This window comes from Zea mays, chromosome 10 (assembly GCF_902167145.1).
Source record: "Zea mays cultivar B73 chromosome 10, Zm-B73-REFERENCE-NAM-5.0, whole genome shotgun sequence".
NCBI lineage: Eukaryota > Viridiplantae > Streptophyta > Magnoliopsida > Poales > Poaceae > Zea > Zea mays.
Genome location: NC_050105.1, coordinates 87,030,217 through 87,047,220, shown reverse-complemented (window position 1 = coordinate 87,047,220; position 17,004 = coordinate 87,030,217). Strand labels below are relative to the sequence as shown.

The 17,004-nt window shown below is 44.6% G+C and overlaps 2 protein-coding genes across 5 annotated transcripts; one reads left to right on the top strand and one right to left on the bottom strand.

Moving 5' to 3' along the window:
• Nucleotides 1-301: 301 nt before the first annotated feature.
• Nucleotides 302-1,847, top strand: LOC103641342 (transcription factor MYB2). Its single transcript, XM_008664697.4, has one exon. The coding sequence runs from the start codon at nt 443-445 to the stop codon at nt 1,661-1,663; it is 1,221 nt and encodes a 406-aa protein (XP_008662919.1). The 5' UTR covers nt 302-442; the 3' UTR covers nt 1,664-1,847.
• Nucleotides 1,848-7,993: 6,146 nt separating this feature from the next.
• LOC100381935 (uncharacterized) lies at nt 7,994-9,310 on the bottom strand. Of its 4 annotated transcripts, XM_023301151.2 has the most exons (3): nt 9,032-9,294; nt 8,646-8,732; nt 8,000-8,522 (listed from the first exon to the last, which is right to left on the bottom strand). In XM_023301151.2, exons 2-3 carry the CDS (start codon nt 8,702-8,704, stop codon nt 8,360-8,362), a joined length of 222 nt encoding a protein of 73 aa, XP_023156919.1. In that variant the 5' UTR covers nt 8,705-8,732; nt 9,032-9,294; the 3' UTR covers nt 8,000-8,359. The 4 variants fall into 4 exon arrangements, with proteins under 4 accessions (NP_001168180.1, XP_023156919.1, XP_035818998.1 ...); XM_035963105.1 differs by having other exon boundaries at nt 8,003-8,732; nt 9,032-9,310; NM_001356977.1 differs by having other exon boundaries at nt 8,036-8,522; nt 8,646-9,218.
• Between the last annotated feature and the right edge of the window lie 7,694 nt (nt 9,311-17,004).

The window sequence follows — 17,004 nt, the reverse complement described above, 5'->3', positions numbered from 1 at the left end:
CCTGAAAGAAAGAGAAGCAAAGATAAGACGGAGAGGAGTCAGGACACGACAGGATCACAGGAGTACGACGCAACGCAACCAAACTTTGTGGTGGTGGCGACCGCCGACCGGAGTCAGCAGCTGATGGGGGCTCGTCGTCGTTGTCGTCAACGGTCAGAGCTCGCAACCTGTTTTTCCTTGCCCAGCCCGGGACCCCGGTGGAATTGTTTAGTACGGCGACACGCGCTCCGTCCTCCTCACGCGGCTCGAACTATATAAACCCCTCCTCCTCCTCCTCCCGGTCTCGTCGTCGCCTGTCTCGATCCGCCTCCATCAACAACGTCTCAGTCTCAGCTCTCAGTACACATCGGCATCGTCGTCGTCCATCCCATTTTCTTGCGTTTCTCCACCGCAGCTGATTCGAGCTCACTCAGAATCTGATCCGATCCACCACTGCTCTAACATGGATATGGACATGGACATGGCCATGGCCATGGTGGGCTTCGATGAGGACATGGACCAGGTGCTGGCGGCCATGAGCCCCGCCGGGAGCTCCGCGACGTCGTCCGCGCCCACCGCCGCCGCCGCTCCACCAGCCGTCGTCGCAGCAGGCAGCAGCGACGACGACGAGGCCGGCGCCGCCGACCTCCGGAGGGGCCCCTGGACGGCGGAGGAGGACATCCTCCTCGTCAACTACATCGCCGCCCACGGCGAGGGCCGGTGGAACTCGCTCGCCCTCTCCGCGGGCCTGAAGCGCACCGGCAAGAGCTGCCGCCTGCGGTGGCTCAATTACCTGCGGCCCAACGTGCGGCGGGGCAACATCACCGCCGAGGAGCAGCTGCTGATCCTGGACCTGCACTCGCGCTGGGGCAACCGGTGGTCCAAGATCGCGCAGCACCTTCCTGGGCGCACCGACAACGAGATCAAGAACTACTGGCGCACCCGCGTGCAGAAGCACGCCAAACAACTCCGCTGCGACGTCAACAGCGCCCACTTCCGCCACATCGTGCGCCACGTCTGGATGCCGCGCCTCCTGGAGCGCGCCCAGGCCGACGCCAGATGCGGCGGCGTACAGGCTCCGGCCACCACCACGGCCAGCGCGCCGCCCGCGTGTTATAACTACTACGACGACGGCCGCCAACACTTGCTGCAGCAACAGGGAAGCGCCCACCACGGCGTGCCGGCGGCGAGCGAAGCTCACCACCACCACCAATACTACAGCGAGCCGGCAGGCCCGACGGCGGCGACGGCCACGGCCCTGAGCCCCGACGACGCGTCCAGCGCGCTGCGGCCGTCGTCGTCGCTCACGGCGGACGACGCGTCGCATTATGCTGCAGCTTACGCTTACACCTCGGCGGCCACGGCGACCCCGACGACAGACGACCAACAAGGCGTCCTGCACCACTGCGGCGCCGATGCAAGAACCGGGCCAACGCCGAGTGACGCCGCCGGTGACGACGACGTGTTTGCCGGGACGACTTGGTCAGAGCTTCTCGCCACCACCGCTACCGGCGGCCCTCACGAGGACTGCAGCTCCATGTCCATGATCGGCCTGCAGCTGCAGGACTTTGGGATAGGGTATTTCGAGGGCGGCCTCTGGAGCCTGGACGACCTTAGCTTAGAGCAGCCGTGCACGCTGAGCTCACCTGCTGATGCATATCATCATCACCACGCATGCAGCTAGCTAGGAGTAGTCGACAAGCAAGTCACTGAGTGAAAGAGACGACACATGGAGGCACAGGTGAAGAAGAATTATAATGCATGCATCATACGGCATACATGTGAAATGTTGTCGGAGACCAAAAAAACACATACTTCTTTTTCGTGTTTTAGTTTAAAGATAAACTTATACATACGGCCGACAAATATTCAAGAATGTAGTACAAGACAAGGGCACACTCACATCAGCAAACAAGCTATATATATTGTTCATAGCTAGATTGCATTGTTCTATGTTAGCATGATGACCATCCCGAAACATGTATACATATATAAACTAAGGTTTTCTTCTAAAATTACATAATCTAGCTTATGGATTATATAAGCACCTAATAATCTACATCTACTTATGGGTTATTATAACTTAGGCATCTAGATTATATAATTCACCTAATAATTTGTGTTGTTTGTTTGTCTTTTAACTTATTTAAGTTGGATTATATAATTTAGAGGTTAAACAAACATGGTATTAAGATAGTTACAAATAATTTGCATTCATGGTAGTTTGAAGAGTTTAAACCGTAATCCATCCTATGCCAAAGTAATTGGCTGAACAAGCATATAAGCATCTAGATGTTAGTATTACTCCTATTACTAGTCATCACCAAAAGGCATAGATGGTAAACAATATCAAATCTGCGGCTTGGTAACGAAAGAGGTGGCAGAGATGGATATCTGATTGAGGAACGGGTGCCGTGGGCTACATGGTTGCTAGCTGCTACTGCTCGGTGTGCGTGTGCATTAACTAGGCGGTGGTAAATGTAGTGGCGTTTTTCAGAACCGTTAGTGATAGAGACCAGTAAAAATAATCTTTTTTACAGGCAGATAACTGAGAACCACCAGTGAAAATTATTTTTTGCGGGTGGTCGATGTAATAAAACCGACAATAGAAATCTTTTTCAGAAAACGTAAAAATGGGTTTGAAAATATAAAAAAATATTTTTATTAGGTGACCTAGCCCGCCCGCCTCCATCAAAGTCGCAAATCATGACTATTTTTTGCATGCTACGCGAAGTGGGATTGGAACCCCAATAACCTCACCCTTGCGTGTAGCATCCTCTACCACTCCACCTATGGTATGTCTTGTATCTAAATGAGAGTTTTGTTGTCCCGTATTACAACAAACCGAATGTAAATTAGTTATATGAGGCTTCAAACAAATTCAAACTCGTCAACCACAAAATTGAATAACTTTTGAAGTTCTACAACTTTTATTTTAGTACTTTTTCCATCCGAGTCGTTTGCAAAAAAATACATTTTGAATTTAATAAATTCAAATGTAGTTTTAAGAGCCCAAATGATTTCAAATGAAAAAGTTACCAACTACAAAGTTTCATAACTTTTAGAGATCTGTAACTTTTGTTTCAACAATTTTTTCATACGCGGTCATTTGAAAAACTTAAAAAATTAAGGATAAAATTGATTTCTAATGACGATTTCTTAACAAAACTGCCAGTAGAAATCATATTTCTACAGGCGGTTCACTAAAAATCCATGATTTCTAGTGGCAGTTTTATTAAGAAGCTGCCACTAGAAATAGTACAGACGATTGATAACAGAATCCGCAAATAAAAATTATAACCCACCACAGACTTAGACCTTTTTTTCTACTAGTGTAAGGAAGCTTGAACCTTGCTCTTTGATAAATAAGAAACTACATCAAAAGAGTATCCAATTCCAATTGAGTGGCCATACTTGTCCTGTTGAGGTATGCTCAAGTGTGTTCAAAGGTGTGTTTACTAAGAATGTTGAAGACTTCTACCACTTAAAATTAATTTATGGATAGTGACAATGACATGATATGAGCTTATTAGGTGGTAAATAAGGGATGCATGTTTTAGGGCCTGTTTGTTTCACTCTAAGATATATAAGCTTACTTTATATAGATTATATAATGTAGTTTATATAATCTTATTTGGTGGGTAAATATTCACCAAGTTTTAAGGTCACAGGGTAAAAAATAATCTAAATAAACACATAATGTCATACTTATATATTATTATATTCTGGGTACCTAGATTATATAATTCATCCCAATAATTTGTGTCGTTTGTTTGTCTCTTAACTTATATAAGTTGGATTATATAATCTATATGGTAAACGAACAAGGCCTTATAACCTCTTAACTTATATAAGTTTTAGCTATATATATATATATATATATATATATACTATAGACAAGAGCATTTTCACAATGAGTTCAAACTCGTTATGTTGTCAATCGTCTATGCAATTTTCATAGGTCAAAAGAGGTTAGAATTTTTTCAAAAAAAAAAAAAACAATAGATGGGTATTGGAGCGCGCTAGAGCTCTCGGCAATGGACTTGTAGGAAAACCTAGTGGATATAATAAACTGTATATATAGGATTAAGAATTAAGATACGTCATACGTGCATGTAGGACAAGCACGTACGACGCACAGGATGAAGACCCTCAAATCTTCTAGAGACATGCGCTGCACGCATATGATTGGTTCGGATATGGTTTCTTATTACTATTACGGCGGCCGGGGGAATGCGTTCGACCATGCTTGATTAACTTTGCGTCTCAAACTCGGCTTTCATCGGATATATATGGTTTGTTAACAATATAATGCCATGGCTATATGCCTGCCTGCCTGCTATAGTGGCTGCTAGGTTAGTCCAATGGTTTCCATTGGCACCGTACCCACAAAGTGAGACAAGTTCCTAGTCAACGGCGCCGTGCTGGCGCGCGCGGCGTCGGTGAACCGGAGAGATCCCACCGAGCGAGCGCCAGACTGTACATGCATGCTATGCTCGTGTACGTTGAAACCTGCTTAATTCCTTCGTTGGACCAGAGACAAAACAACTACAACAGTGGGAGTATTATGTACGACGATGTCTAGCTACCTAACTCCGACCAGTGGCATAGCATATATAAAGGGAGGCTAGCAGGGGCCTTGTACAAACATATGGATATATAAGTATATAAAATCAGTGGTTGTGATTCAATAAATGTTGGTTGTTTTTTTTGTTTGTGTGTGTGTTTGATAAAAGCGTGTTGTAGTCTAGTAGGTTAAACTGAAATCAAACATTCATGTATATATATACTGCATATAATCTATTAAATATTGTTTATGTCCCTCTCTATAAAAAAAATCCTGGCTACGTCGGCCCCTGGCTAATACCATCTTCCCCCAAATTCTTACATTTGGTTTTTCCACAACTTTCAAAGGCACAACTCACATGCTTTTAAGTACCATATTCGGCGTTGCATTGGATATGTTGGTGAGTATATAAAACTACATGAGTCCACCTCTGCAAGCTCTTTTTTGTCTGTGCGTTACATCATAACTGGTGCATATGAAACACGCCAGTGTAGCTCTCAGATACTACAGCACACTCTTTTTATCTGGTGTTTTGTCCGGTGAAACACCAAACATGTCTGGTCCTGCTGCAAGCTGACTAACTCATTCGTTTCACCCACTTTTCGAGTTAGATTGTTATAAACTTTTTGTAGGCTCTCTTGGATTTATCTAACACTAACTTTCACAAGTGTGCACCGTCACACGCAAAACTAGACCCACCTAGGTCAAGTTACATGTATCATGTTCCCTTTATAGTATGGCTTGAACCGAAATAAAGGTTGTATCCCTATCGTTTAACACCATATACTTTTTTTTCAATCATAAATATTGTAGGTTAGGCCCCTACAGTAATTTGAAATAGAGGATGAGAATGAGTAAAGTTTTGGAGATAGCCTTATAAAATAGTTGACACTTAAGTTATGGATATGAACAAGTATTTAACGAGAAGGCTGATATACGAGTGAAACTAGTTAATGCTGAGGATGAAGCCAGTGTATACGGCCGGTTTTCTAATATATAGGAGTTTGGGACATGAGACCTCAATGAGCTAGAGTGACCTCACAAGTTCGATCGGTAGGTAATATAATTCCGGATAAAGCAGAGATCTAAGAGACGTTTCTCACAAGAAAACAAAACAAAAAAACCAATAAAGAAACATTCCGGCTTTCTTTCATATTCCTCGCACTATAAACGTGGGGGATCCATCCACGCCGCCACTGCCAGGCCCCAGCAGCAGCAAGTGGTGACGTGGCGCTTAGGCCAGCTGGACGACGCGGTCGTGCATGGTCTCAGGCTCCGGTCCTCGCGTCGACGTGTGGGCGGCCGGCCAGCAGTGTGACGTCGGCGACCGGATAAGCTAGGCATGAGGCAAAGCCCTCCCTAGTCCACCGTGTCCAGACTCCAGAGGAGACGTGCTGTTGCCTGCTGTGGGCTAATTTTGTAAGGTTAGATACGATCGAGTGTACGGGGTGTTTAGTTTTCAGTGACTAATTTTTAGTCCATAAATTACTAAATACAGAAACTAAAATACGTATTTATCAATTTATGTACTAATTAAGAGACTAAGAAACCAACATAAGGTTAGCCCGGCTTGATATATTTTGACCTGGTACAATTTTCGAAGCTTGTTTCGTTTTGTTTTTTTTTACGGAGGGAGTACACGCCAACCACTGTATTTTTTTAAAATTCATCAGATAGACAGTTGGCAGGAATGGGAAATTTCATTTACCGAAACCGGAAACTGCGGAAGGGTGTGGAAACAAACCGATGCCGGGCCGAGCTCGTAGCCCACTCGGCCCACGACGCACTTGTCCGTCCCCAGGGACATTTATTTCGGCTGGGAAGGTCAAGTAACTAGCCGAACGGAAGGCCCATCTCGCACCAGTCACATCACATGCATGTATGGACACTTGCTTGCTACTACGCTCCAAGTTACACGTACGCTCATGATAGAATGACTGGACAAGAGGTACGGAGTCACGTAGCGGCACTACTGTTACTGTACCATCGATCACTCTCGCGATCTCTACAGTGGTTAGCTTGTACGTACACAAAATGATCGTCTCTGCGATGCCTAGTAATACGTGTACTAGACTGTACATTTATGTGCAGTGTTACACAGTACTAAGACAAAAACTGTATTATCAGCATTTTTACGTACACGAATGATCAGTATTATTTTACGTACGACGATCTCGATCGAAAGTGCCAATAGTCGGCTGTCGATTTTTCCACCATCAGGATACATGCATGCATGCATGTCCTCCTCCTAGTCTCCTACTCAACGACGATAGATCGATTCATTTAACACAAATTAAGATGAAGAAAATTACAGACTCACATATAACAGAGGATCGAGATCTACAAGCTTCCATCACCTTCTTCATCTAGCCTAATCCGCCTTTATGTTAATTAGAATTCAATTGACTTAGAATCGACCCCTTAATTAAACGTTAGCCCTGCTAGCTCTCTCCCCATTTATACAGCAAGAGGAAAACACATGTTATATTGACCGAGCCTCGAATCCCACCGTCTAAAACCTATCTACATGTTCTTATCCTTTTCTTCCAATGCGTTGAGTTATAATAAGGAGCTCTGATCATCTTCAATGAGGATCAGGGATTGACATTTTAAAACCGAAGACCCAACCCGAGTAGCAGGAGTGGATCTAGACAAAATAATCATTGGTGTCATCTTCATTAAGTTATAGTATCATTAACTCATTTAAGTGCCATCAAATATACATTTTAATGGAGATTAATAAAATCCATTGGTGTCACATGACACCATAAAAATGGCCTAGATCCGCCCCTGCCGAGTAGACTGAATTGTTCAGGTGGGTTTGGGTTCGGTTCCTACATGTGTTTTTATTTTAGGGTATAGGTTAGGGTCCGTGGTTCCTAGCCTTTAAAACTACCCGAATCAACCGAACAACCCGAAATATTGAAAAGCTCTCGGTATGCGATGATACTATTAACTAAAATTTATGATGCCATTTTAATGATAGTACATATATGTCCATACACTATTTCTATAGTCATTTGTGATTATAATAGTATTTCTATTTAATTATTCATTGCATATATTTTAATAAAAGACACTAGTCTCTCTATTATTTGGTCTATTCGGTGGACCGAATAAGTTGGGCCGAAATTGTCGGTCTATTCGGCTTCGATTCCTAACATTATTTTGAAAACCCCACTTTTTAGAACCCAAAATTTCAAATTATGCGAATAGGCCAAACTGAATATCCGAATAGACCGAATGCCCACCCCTAATGAGGATAAGATGGAGACCTCTTTCTATTCTTTAAAACAATTGTGGCTAGCTAAAATTTGTTCATAGGTCATTGTTTAGTATATGATACGTCTCTCTTCCTAAAAACTTGAGGACATTTAATAAAAAATAAATGAGCAACAAACGTTTGCATATGTGTGTCCATGCATTGCATAGCATCCATAGGGAGATAACACAAACTGAACTACTCTTACTATAAATTAGAAATAATTTCAACGCCACCAAACAAAACTAACATTTTTTTATATCAACCAAACATGGTTATTATTACATGGGATCAACAACTAGCTCAGGAGGGATAGAATGGAGCAGAAAGTAGGTAGACGCGGGAGTCTGGCAAACATGGCAATGATGAGACTGATCCCGCATGTAACAAGAAAGAAAGAAACATCAGGTGCGAGGAGGATGTAGACATAGAAGGAGGGCCTTACAAGGTCAAGAACGTTAATTCTGGCACGAGAAACCAGAAAAACGGAGGTAAGAGCCAACCTCTAGGGAAGAGGGGTCAAGGATGTTTTGACGAAAAGAAAAGCTCAATTAGGATAACACCGGTTCATAGGCTAGGATGATACTGTGACCCCTGCAAGCTTGTGTGCGAAGCTTTGATGATAGTTTTGTTTGCGTAGAAGAGGAAGGTCGCCATTTTGAGCTGATGGCCGTGCGCTGAAACCACGTCGAATGTTTTTGCCATCTTGTTATCCTACAAATAATAAAGATCGATGTTAAATTCAAAGCAATTATTGTATGTGTGAGTGTGAACAGTATTTCTTTGCTCCGTCTCTCCACTCTTAATCGAATGATACTAATCAACAGGCTTGCGTACATTGATGCGGTAAAAGATCTAGGGTTTTCGCCGTCCACAGGGTCATCATCATTCGCCATGTTAGCCAACAAGCTTGGGATCAGAAATCTGCAGAAAGGCAAGAAAAGTACTAGTTCCCAAACAACGAGATAGATATATACACATGTCAGGAGTAAGGGATCATATTGAGGAGAAAGTAATAAGGACCAGGAGTGCCTACTCCCTAGGTACGTAGAAGCTAGCTAGCTAGCTTGAGAACTCACAGTAACACAATAGCTTTGAGAGCTATGTGGAGAGTAGTTAAATATGCATGAGAAAGATAGAGGTAGAAAGCACTACCATATGATAAAGAATTGGAAGAAACAAGTTTTGGTAAGGAACAAGCATGCATGGGAAATGAAGATCACCTGCTTTAGATCGAGATGATGACCGGTCGGATAGATATTTTAGGTATTCAGATCGATCTCAGCAGAGAGATCTTGCATTGCTTGGCAACAAGGTGCTAGCTAGCTAGCAGTTTTATGAGTGGCACAGAAGGAGAAAGCCTATCATCATCTAGTCTTCATCCCTCGAGTTGCTAGCTACTCCAGCTTGTTGCTCCTCATCAGTGACTTGGATGCACATTTATTTATACTAGAAACAAGGAGTAGTGGTGGGATATCTGAATGATGCTGCGCGCTGGTATGGAGTGCCACTTTGAACTTAGCAACTAACGGACAAGTGGGCAGTGGCTCTCCCAAGTCCCAAAGCCTTTTAGACTGACACTGTCACATGAGGTGGCCATCAAGAGAGAATCTCTGTCCTTTTCCCCCCTCTCCTTTTGTCTTGATTGAGTTCGTAATTCACGTTACTCCAGTAGGCAGTAACAAAAACACTTACAGGTGCTATTTGGTTACAGTTTGTGAACTGTAACGTAAATAACAACGGTAATGATTCAATTCAAGTGACAACACGAGTAAATTTGAATAGGCCGCTATCCGTTTATAGTGTGGTATCTAAGTACGTTGTATTTAAACAAAAATGGTTTAACGTTATCGATTATCCATCGCGTTACAATTATGTGAACCAAAAAGTACCTTAGATAGAGCATGTATGTCTGTGTGCATGCATGAGAGAAAGAGAGAGATTATTTAAGTAACTGTATATATATAAATATAAAAGATAGTAGCTGAAGACGGCATTTGATATGCGTGTAGTGTTTATATGAAGAGCGAGAGATGTTTAAGTTACATTGATTAAGATATGTGCAATGCTCTTAATTAAAATCAGTGATTAATGGAAGTGCACGGCGTCAGAAGTCGTCAGATCTACACGTTCTCTCTCACAAGATCGAGCTGGTATAGCATAATGCCCGTCGAACTGGGAGTGCTAGCTCCAAACTCTGAAGCCATATAATACGATGACATGCACACGTACGTAGACGTAGATAGAGTTGAAGCAAGCGCCATCGTCGTCGTCGTCTTCATGCGGATCCAACACGGACTGCCCATGCTGAAGAAGGTACTGATCATGGTCCATTTCTCTATCTCTCTCTCTATCTCTCTCTCTCTCTCTCTCTCTCTCTCTCTCTCTCTCTCTCTCTCTGGGATGGTGGGACCTGGGGTATGGGCGGAGAGCATGCATGTAGATGCAGCCTTCAACAAGACGACACCGTGTGGATTCAGGAGCGATGGTCAGTCAGACACGTCGCAGCCGTACCTGTCATACATGTTAAGCAACATTTTACATCTTCACATATATTCATGGCTAGCTACCCATAATTCTTGTGAAAACAAATAAACCAATAACACCCACAAGTGACAAGTATATATATGCTACGTTTTCGTGCCTCTCAGCATTGTAATCCCTCGAGCTCGATGTGATCAGCAAGCAGTTCAGAAACAAAACAGCAAGATTCAGGGAGCTGCATGCCTCGATTGCACTAGCTAGTCTCACTCTCCCCCAGTCACCCTGCGCGAGCTGTCTTTCTGCCTGTCTGTCCGACCAGCCACACCCACACCACACCATGAGCCAGCCAGCCATGCCTTCTCTGAACATGAGTGCGTGGCTAGCTGTCGAATATGTGCTGACTGAATGACTGACTGACTGACTGACTGTGATGTGCAAGCTGTGCCTGTGCGCCATGTGATCGATCGGTGGTGGTGGAATTCAAGGCCCTATCGATGCAGACGACGACATTTCCCCACGGCCGCCGGCCATTGGGGCCTATTGCTATTAAGTTGCATGCACGCATGCATGATGGCTGCTAACTAGGGTCGTTTGTCAAGTCGGCTTACTGCTACAGTGGCTGCGATTTACAACGGATGATATATATACTGTATCGCTTGATCATCATCGTTCTCTTTCAGGTCTAAATTATAAGTCATTTTAGACAAGATTTAAGTCAAACTTGTAAAACTTTAACTATAAATAATTGTTGTTATATATAGTTTTGAATCATAATCGCCATATGCATTGATTTTTCATTTGTATTTTGAATCCTAATCCCCCGTCTTCATTTACCGCATACCCGTCCTGTGACCTTCCATTGATATGTTAAAATTATGGGTTTTTACATCTGTATCCTTAGTTTTGGCACAGACCTCATTGCTACCCTTAGTTTTCGGACGACCTCAATCATACTCATTCCGCTCTCATTCATGCCCTCCCACACCGTTTCCTTGAGTTGCTGTCGACTGACGTGTAGATCCCACTAGATTCCTTAAACGTGGGCCCAAATTTCTCTATCGCCAATTCCCCATTCCTCTCCCGTCTCCAGGACCGAGCCCGATTCCCCATTCCTCTCCTCCCTCCTCGAACCCAGGACCGACCGGCTCGGCGCGGCGGCCTACTTCACCGACGCGGCTCGGCGCGGCTCGGCCTTCTTCACCGGCGCGGCGTCCTGCGACGAACGCGACGTGGCGGCCTACCGGTGGGCACAGAGCACTGGGCGGGCACAGAGCACCGGGCGGACAGAGCACCGGGCAAACGGATCCGCGGCCGGTTTCCAGCCGCTCCACGGCCTGAGCTCTGGGCGGATGGATCCGCGGTCGGCCTCAAGCGGCTCCCACTAGTAGAAAAAGACTCAAAGCCTGCGGTGCGTTATATTTTTATAGGCGGATTCGGTTATCAACCGTCTGTGCTATTTTTAGTGGCGGTTTTTTAAGAAAACCGTCACTAGAAATTGTATTTCTTGAGGCGGTTCCTTATGAAAACCGCACGTAGAAATCTATGATTTCTAGTGGCGGTTTTCTTAAGGAACCGCCACTAGAAATCATTTTTATCCACTACCGGAATCAATCGCTTCGCCGAGTGCCTGAAGCACTCGGCGAAGCCTTAAAAACACTCGGCAAAGTCTTTGCCGACTGTTACACTCGGCAAGAAAGGCTCGGCAAACAGTGCATCGGCAAAGCCTTCTTTGCCGAGTGCTTTTTCTCGGGCACTCGGCAAAACTCTTTGCCGAGTGCCAGCGAGCACTCGACAAAGAAAAGCGACCGTTACGGCGCCGGGTGACGGAGACGGCGGCTTTGCCGAGTGTCCCCGGTGACACTCGGCAAAGAAGATATCTTTGCCGAGTGTCTTCCGGGCAGCACTCGGCAAAGCCGCCGACTTTGCCGAGTGCCAATTGGGACACTCGGCAAAGAGCCCGCCAGAGAGGGTCCCCATGTCAGGCTCTTTGCCGAGTGCTCTGTGCCATGTTTAGTGAGCATGTTGCTCGAAGTTTTCGGTACGCTTCTGCAATCGGTCGTAACTTATGCTAAGTAACATGAATATCATTTTTTCATGCACGTTTTTCCAAGTTTTGAGTGACCTGCAGTTCAAATTTGAATTTTCCGAAGAAATTCAAATAAACGAACTAAATCTACTAACGATTGAAACTATGTTATAATTGTTCACAAATGATACATGTAGGTCTACATAGTGTAGGAACATACCACAAAAAGTTTGGGAGACAAAATTAAAAAAAATGAAAATATACTTTGCCGAGTGTCTAGAGATGAAAATGAAAATGAAGCCTCTTTGCCGAGTGCCAGCCGTTGGCTTTCGGCAAAGGCTGACGGTCGTCAGCTTTGGGACGGCCGCTGACAGCCCTTTGCCGAGAGCCCCCTTTGCCGAGTGTTTGACACTCGGCAAACTTGGCTTTGCCGAGTGCCGTCCTGTGCCGAGTGTTCAGCACTCGGTAAAGGGGCTCTTTGCCGAGCGCCTAACTTTACCGAGTGCGGCACTCGGCAAATCCTTCTTTGCCGAGTGCCCGACAAAAGGCACTCGGCAAAGAGTACAACACTCGGCAAAGCCTCGGATTCCGGTAGTGATTCTTAATTTTTCGAGTTTTTCAAACGACCTCGTATGATGAAACTATCAAAGTAAAAGTTGTAGATCTCTAAAAATTATAAAACTTTGTAGTTGATAATTTTTTTATTTGAAATCATTTCGGCTCTCAAAAATTGTATCTAAATTTGTTAAATTTAAAATTCAAATTTTGCAAACGACCTCAGATGAAAAAAGTGTCAAAATGAAAGTTTTAGAACTTCAAAAATTATTCAACTTTGTAGTTGAAAACTGTTTTATTTGAATTCGTTTACGATCTCAAACAAGCAATTTACACTCAGTTAGTTGTAATATGTGGGCAACAAAACTACACACTAAACACAAAACATGCCATAGTCGGAGTGGTAGAGGAGGGTACGCGTGAGGCTGAGGTCAGGGGTTTATTTTTAAAATCTATTTTATGTTTCCTGAAAACGATTTTCACTGGCGGTTTTATTACGCCGACCGCCAGTGAAAATCGATTTCCACTGGCGGTTTTATTACGCCGACCGCCAGTGAAAATCGATTTCCACTGGCGGTTCTCAGTTACCCGCCTGTAAAAATAGTGATTTCTACTGACCCATAGCACTGGCGGTTACCAAAAACACCACTGTAAATAGGTTTACGACCGCCACTATAGAGCTTATCTGCACTAGTGTCCGCTGCCTCTGCTGCTCCGTGTCTCCAGTGGCTCTATGCCTCTGCTGCTCCGTGCCTCTGCTGCTCCGCGGCCTGAGCTCCGGCCGTTTCGCGCTGTCGTTGCCTCCAGCGACTCTGTTGCCCGATGTCTGCCTCCCGGTGCTCTGTGCCCCACGCTTCGGCCACCGAGGCAAGCGGCTCCGCTGCCCGATGGCTGCCTCCCGGTGCTATATCCCCCACGCGCCCCGCGCTCCGCGCTCCAGAGGCCCTGCGCTCTCGATGCCTCCCGCAGGTCCGCGCCCCTGCTCGCCCTCCCGAGGCCCTGCAAGCTTTCGACTTGCTGCTCCTGTGTGAGATCTAGTCGTCGACACGATCTTCTTGACAACAACAACAGTACCTGCTCGTCTCCTCCAGGCAAGGAGCAGCACATCTAATCTCTGTAAATGTTGGCTACTAAAATAGGTGTTGTATAGGTTTTTCCACCCTTTGCCCATATGGGTTCTTAACGTCGTTATTTCCTATGAAATATGATGGACCATATTATTCCCAATGATGAGGTTGAACCAATAGAAGTAGTTGCTGCCTAATAAAAATATTTTTTTACTATTTTTAAAATCTATTTTATGTTTCCTGAAAACGATTTTCACTGGCGGTTTTATTACGCCGACCGCCAGTGAAAATCGATTTCCACTGGCGGTTTTATTACGCCGACCGCTAGTGAAAATCGATTTCCACTGGCGGTTCTCAGTTACCCGCCTGTAAAAATGGTGATTTCTACTGACCCCTAGCACTGGCGGTTACGAAAAACGCCACTGTAAATAGGTTTACGACCGCCACTATAGTGCTTATCTGTACTAGTGTCCACTGCCTCTGCTGCTCCGTGCCTCTGCTGCTCCACGGCCTGAGCTCCAGCCGTTTCGCGCTGTCCTTGCCTCCAGCGACTCTGTTGCCCGATGGTTGCCTCCCGGTGCTCTGTGCCCCACGCTTCGGCCACCGAGGCAAGCGGCTCCGCTGCCCGATGGCTGCCTCCCGGTGCTATATCCCCCACGCGCCCCGCGCTCCGCGCTCCAGAGGCCCTGCGCTCTCGATGCCTCCCGCAGGTCCGCGCCCCTGCTCGGCCTCCCGAGGCCCTGCAAGCTTTCGGCTTGCTGCTCCTGTGTGAGATCTAGTCGTCGATGCGATCTTCTTGACAGCAGAAACAGTACCTGCTCGTCTCCTCCAGGCAAGGAGCAGCACATCTAATCTCTGTAAATGTTGGCTACTAAAATAGGTGTTGTATAGGTTTTCCACCCTTTGCCCATATGGGTTCTTAACGTCGTTATTTCCTATGAAATATGATGAACCATATTATTCCAAATGATGAGGTTGAACCAATAGAAGTAGTTGCTGCACCAGATGATGATGGGAGGCAGTATCCTGAGTTTGTTGACAAGTGGGATATGCTAGAATTTGAGGACTATGATGGAGATATTGTCACACTGGCACAATTTGAAGAGGCTGATGAAGAGGAGGAGGAAAACATAGCTATGGGGGTGGATGAGCAAGGAGAGGGTGATGATGTACCGAAAAATGATTATGACAGAGATAATACATCCTTAAAAGAAGGCAGCACATTTGCATCGATGACCGAATTTAGGAATGCACTTGCTACCTATTGCATCAAAGGTGAGTATGATTATGTAATTGACAAGAGTGAGCCAACTACAATGACTGTTCATTGCGCATTTGAGAGGTGTCAGTGAAGGATACATGCTTCCTGTATGCGGAATAGTTCAATTATTTAGGTCAAAGTGAATCCATCTCCTCACACTTGTCCAAGTGAAAGAAAAGGGTCACATAAGGTAGCTACAAGTAGATGGTGTGAAGATGCAGTATTAGAATGGGTGACAGATAACCCATGCATTGGTACAACTGAACTGGTAAAGAAGATTAAAGAGAAGTACAGCATTTCGGTGCCTTACATGAGAGTGTATTATGGCAAGGAAATGGCTCTTGACAAGATTTATGGCCCATGGAAGGAAAGCTTTAACTTATTATTCACTTTCAAAGCTGATGTAGAGAAGGCGTGCCCAGGTAGTGTTGTTGAGATTGACCATCATACGATGGATTATAAAGTGAGAGGCAAGATTTTGAACAAAGAGTGTTTTATAAGGGTGTTCGTTTCATTCAAAGCATGTTGGAATGGGTTCTTAGCTGGTTGCAGGCCTTATCTAGCAGTGGATGCAACAGCTCTTTATGGGAGGTTCAGAGGCCAGTTAGTAGCTGCTTGTGCCATTGATGCACATAATTGGCTCTTTCCAGTGGCTTATGGTGTCCTCGAGGCAGAGCCAACAGAAAGTTGCACATGGTTCCTACAGAATTTGCGGCAGGTTATAGGGTTTCCACATGGATTGACTATACACACAGACGCTTGCAAGGGTTTAGAAACTGCAGTGGATTATGTGTTTCCTGGAGTAGAGCATAGGGAATGCATGAGGCATTTTGCTTCAAACTTGGGAAAATCTTTCAAGGGAAAGTTGATTGATGACAACTTATGGCCAGCATCATTAACATATAGCCTTAGAAAGCATAACTATCATGTGAATCAACTGTACACGAACTCTAGGTTAAAGATATACATGGAATGTCATCACAAATATCTATGGGCTAGAAGCAAATTTGGTGAAGGGTGCAAGGTGGACTATGTGAACAATAACTTGGCGGAGTCATTCAATGCATGGATTAGAAAAACAAAGGGGCTTCATTAAGCAAATAAGGCCAAAACATGAGTCCATGCCAAGTTTCACTATTTTTGACCAAATTTGCTATTTATTTATTTATTTTTGGCTAGGAAGGCATTTAACCCACAAAAATAGTAAATAGTCCAAAAAAGGGACATCTATGCATGAAGTAAGTTTGTAGAGGCTAGATGAATAATTAGTACAAATTTTAACGAAGAAAACAAACAAAACTAAGAAATGTAGCTCAGATAATGGAAGCATGTCAAATAGCTACACTTCACTATCCTTTCAATAGTGTTTGCGTAGTATAATGGTGTGTCCTCTATTTGATTTGCTCGGGGCATTGGGTTCGAGCCCTATCTTCCCTCTTTTGTTGCCCCCTCTTTTTGTTTCTTTTTCCTTCAAAACGCCATGACTAGATTCAATATAGAGTTCTGTTTTCTATTTTTCATCATGGACCAAGTTTTTAGTACAGAGCTTAGTTTTCCAGTACAGAGACCAAGTTCAAAAAAGGACCAAATTCAGTATAGAGATTTGTTTTCTATTTTCAGTATAGAGCTCAGTTTTCAGAACCAAGACCAAATTCAGTTTTCTGTTAAAAGGGAACAACTCAAAACAAAACTCTGCCAATACACATGTTGCATCACAAGGAGGTCCATCATACATATACATATTAAAAGGAGAATACACAACTTCCTGGTCATCTAGAATGGCATCACAAGGAGGTCCATCAT

Coding starts and splice junctions, on each gene's coding strand:
- LOC100381935 (XM_035963105.1), bottom strand. CDS start 8,704: ATGGCGAATGATGATGACCCTGTGGACGGCGAAAACCCTAGATCTTTT.
- LOC103641342 (XM_008664697.4), top strand. CDS start 443: ATGGATATGGACATGGACATGGCCATGGCCATGGTGGGCTTCGATGAG.